This window comes from Polistes fuscatus, unplaced genomic scaffold (genome assembly GCF_010416935.1).
Source record: "Polistes fuscatus isolate 324 unplaced genomic scaffold, CU_Pfus_HIC Scaffold4, whole genome shotgun sequence".
Lineage (NCBI taxonomy): Eukaryota > Metazoa > Arthropoda > Insecta > Hymenoptera > Vespidae > Polistes > Polistes fuscatus.
In genome coordinates, this window is record NW_025113118.1 from 8708299 (window position 1) to 8712720 (window position 4422).

Sequence of the window (4422 nt, forward strand, 5' to 3'; positions counted from 1 at the left end):
CTAAACGCGAAGAAAAATCATTCTTTGTCAAATGTGATTCTATTAAACCCTTTTTTGCACTCGAGAGGTTACCACAGGTTACCATATTCGTGTTTAACATCGATACATTTGTAAAAATAATTATTTAATCTTTTATTCTTTAATTAAATATTCAATTGTTATATATGCAACAGAGTTTGGGTAGGGTAATAAACATTTCTTTTTGATTTTTTTCTTCTTCTTCAGTTTGAACGGTCGAGAAAATGCAATGTTCCTTTTTTTTCTTTTTTTTTTTTGAAAAAACAATGGAACGAATAAGAGATAAATTTAAAAGGAGAATCGATCAAACAACCAGCAAGACGTTTGTTTCCATAACTACGTTTATTATTCTGAACGTTCACTTGAAATACACGCACGGTTATGTCATATCCCAACACGCTTGGAATATATTTTAATTATTATTATATTTCCTTCTCTCTCGTACAGAATTTCATTCTGTTTTTTATAAAATATAATTCTAATAAGATCGAAGTATAATCATGAGTAATTTGGAAATCGTAAAAATGGAAGATAAAAGTTTAAAGATTGTCAACGACAAATTGGAAAATGCAGTAAAAGGGAGAGATGATTCGATGAAAAATGACGAGGTAAATTTATTACAATTATTATGATTTTGACGTGAAGATAATGATTAAAATTGATTAACGCTTGAATGAATTATTTATTTCCTGATTTATTTTCCTTGAAAATAATTGATACAATTATTAATCATTATTTAATATTTTTTCATCGAATTTAAAAATTGTCATTTTATTTGTTAGATACATGAAAAGAAGAAATTATTAGAAATCGATGAAATTGAAACGAACGATTCGAAATGTTACAACTTAAAAGTAATAGATGATTTATTTGAAAGTGTATTTAACGAAAATGTATTCTCAGACGAAAATGAGACGGATAGTGATTTGGAAGAATATGCTTTGGCTTTTTTCGATACCGAATCGGATACTAGAACGGTTGTTAATAACGAAGAAATTATTGACAATTTGTCGGATTCTTGTAATTCAGAACGTGAACAAAATAACAACGACGATGATGACGATGATTGTAAAAAAATGATCTTGAATGAAACAAATATCCCGGAAAGAGAAAATTCTACGAACAATTCGATCGTTTCGTTGGAAACTTGCGACGAATTTTTGCAAGATAATAATCATCGAGAAGAAATGATTAAAAATTGTACGAACGATTTGTCGATAAACGAAACTTCAACTACCATCGATTTGGAGGAATTGGAAAAATTAGAAACATCTGATATTATTTGTCAAAGTAACGACGACAAAATTTCGATAGATTTTTCTCTCGATTCCGAATTGAACAAATTTGTTTTAGAAGAGGAAGAAGAGGAAGAAGAGGAAGAAGAGGAAGAAGAGGAAGAAGAAAATTTGATAAAACAAGAAAATATTGTAGAAGCTGGTAAAAGATTAGAAAAATTGGCATCGATGTTATTTGAAAATTCAAACGAATCACGTTTGGAAACTTTCGATGATATGTTGTATTATTTAAATTCGGAAGATGCTATAAACATAATGAATATACGAGAAGAAGATTCTTTTGTTAATAATAAAATCAAGGAACCAATTGAAAATGATTATTGTTCGGATTATTTATCAATGGAACGTTTGGACGAAGAACGTGTTAAAAACGAACAGGAAGAATTGTTGGAATATTTCGATGCATTGGACATTAATGAATCCAATGAAATGATTTCAACGAATGATGAAAATGATCTAAAAAAAGTGGATAAAGAAGAAGAAGAAGAAGAAGAAAATAATGGATTAGTTAATAGAAAGATAGAAATGATCGAGGATCATGCTAAAACATTGGCCAGGTTATTGGATTCAACTCGTTACAAATCCGAAGAAGAAGTTCGTGAAATTGGTGAAAAAATAATCGAACAAAAGAGAAAAATCGAAGATTCGAAAGAGGAATCCTTGAAGGATTTAGCTGTTGAATTTCGTGAGTTTGAAGAATTGTTGATGGAACAGAAAGCAATTGCCGAAATAGTGAATTATGAAAATTCTAAATTGGACGTGGATGAATTGGAAGAGAATGTTCTTGAAAATCAAAGATCACCGTTTATGGAAATGCCTTTGACAAAGGACGAAGTTACGGAAAATTATAGAATTAAAGCGATGGAAAAAGATTTGAAGGATAAAATGGTAGACATGAACAGACGATTTTCGAACAATTTAGAAATCATAAATGAAGAGAAAAGTGAATCGCATGATTTAAATATTGAAAATAATTCGATTGAAATTAAACAAAAATACAAAGACGAGAGGGAAGAAAAAACGATCGTTAGATTTGTCAAGGAAAATTTGATTACTGGCATAATCGAAAATAAATTTAATTCTATGATCGATGATCTAACGGTTACTTCTGATAATGATTCAACGTTGATAATCAAAAATAAAGATAAAGATAATTGTAAAGAGGAAGAAGAAACAATGGTTGAATGCCAAAACGAAGAATCGAAAGTTGCAAATGACAAATCCAATGAAATTCAAATAACTGTAACATCATCTGATTCAGAATTGAAAGAATCTAGCGAAACGAACATAATCGAAACTTCGTCATCAACCGATGAGAAAACTGTCACAAAAATCGATGACGATTCCTATGAATCACTTTTGGCCGATTTGGCAGAAAAAGAAAACAGGCCCTTCATCAAAGGGAAAGTTTATGATTACGATGAAAAAAAGCATGGAATAAGGTAATAAATATATCGCGTATACTAAAACGAAATATTATTTATTGTTGTTACTGTTTGATATATCGAATTCATCATTTTTAGAATGACAGAGCAGCTTATCAAAAAACATTGTAGGGAACATAAGCTTTATCAGACACCATGGTTGAACGATGTACTGTACTTGCATTACAAAGGTAAATTTTCAATCAAATGAATTAAATTATCCTTTATTTTTTTTTAAATACTAATACTCATAATAAATGTTAATTCTTATTAACGATTGACCCGGTTTTGTTAAAATTAAATATCACAAATAATAGAAATAATATTTCTATTTGTATTTTAATATTTGTATTTTGAAAAAAGAGAAATATAAATTATATTATTAATAAATATAAATAAACTATGACTATTAATAGATTATCGATCAATAATGTTAACATTTTGAACATTTCAAACTTTAAAAAACTTTAGGTTTCACGTTTATTGAAAATTTGGAAAAATACACCGGTTTGAAGACACTTTGGTTGGAAAGTAACGGAATAAAAGAAATTGCTAATCTCGAGAATCAAAGTGAATTGAGATCTTTGTATCTTCATCACAATATTATCAGCAAAATCGAGAATTTGGAATATTTGACGAAGTTGGATACATTAAATCTATCTCACAATATGATTAGAAAGATCGAGAATCTTGGTAAATCATAAATTTATCTATAGATAATCTAATTTTCTCTTAATACACATCGTTTTCAGATAGTCTGAAGTACCTGAACACGTTGAACTTGTCTTATAATTTTTTACAAAGTAATACCGATATCGAACATCTACGATTATTGGAATATCTTTCGATATTGGATCTTTCTCACAATCGAATCGATACTTTCGATATTGTTGATGTACGTTGATTATTCAAAAAAAAAAAAGAACATAAAAAATAGCTCGAGTTTGTCATATATTATGAAAAGATTTATTTCACAGATTCTCGGTGATATGAAATCATTAAGGGTATTAGCTTTAACGGGTAATCCGGTTTTAAAAGAAATCAAAATGTATCGAAAAACGATGATATTGAAGTGTAAAAATCTTCAATATCTGGACGACAGGCCAGTGTTTCCTCGGGATCGTGCTTGTGCCGAAGCATGGTAAATATTTATAAATAACAATTAACAATAATTCGTACGTGCAAATAATGTATAGATTAATTAATTTTCTTTTTATTTTTGATTTAGGATGCGAGGTGGTCCACAGGAGGAAGCAGCCGAAAGAAAACGATGGATCGAAGCTGAACAGAAAAAAATTAATGACAGTGTTATGGGTTGGTAATTTTTTCTTTTTTTTAAAAAAAAGAAATAGCAGATAAATTATCGGATATATTATAAATATTATATATCTTCGCACATTTAGTAGTATATAAAATCGTAAGTATAATATCGCGTAAGTATATTAAAATGTCAAATCATTGGAGAATTTTTTGATTCGGTATTTTGCATATTTCTTTTATGAAAAAAAAAAAAATTAAACCTAGCATATAGGTTTGTTCTTATAATATGTTGCATACTTATATTCCATCATTTTTACAACAAAAAAATAACATTCAATTTTAAATTACTTTTCGAGAATAATTCAATATTTTTGAAAGAAAAAAAAATTGTTTAACCGAGAAATTATTTTGTAATCATATAACGA

The 4422-nt window shown here is 28.4% G+C and overlaps 1 protein-coding gene across 1 annotated transcript; it reads left to right on the top strand.

Annotated features, from left to right (window-relative positions):
• Positions 1-1465: 1465 nt before the first annotated feature.
• LOC122520914 (interaptin-like) lies at positions 1466-4140 on the top strand. The gene is made up of 5 exons (XM_043641233.1): positions 1466-2756; positions 2850-2928; positions 3209-3430; positions 3490-3632; positions 3715-4140. The coding sequence occupies exons 1-5, from the start codon at positions 1482-1484 to the stop codon at positions 3880-3882; spliced, it is 1887 nt and encodes a 628-aa protein (XP_043497168.1). The 5' UTR covers positions 1466-1481; the 3' UTR covers positions 3883-4140.
• Positions 4141-4422: the final 282 nt, after the last annotated feature.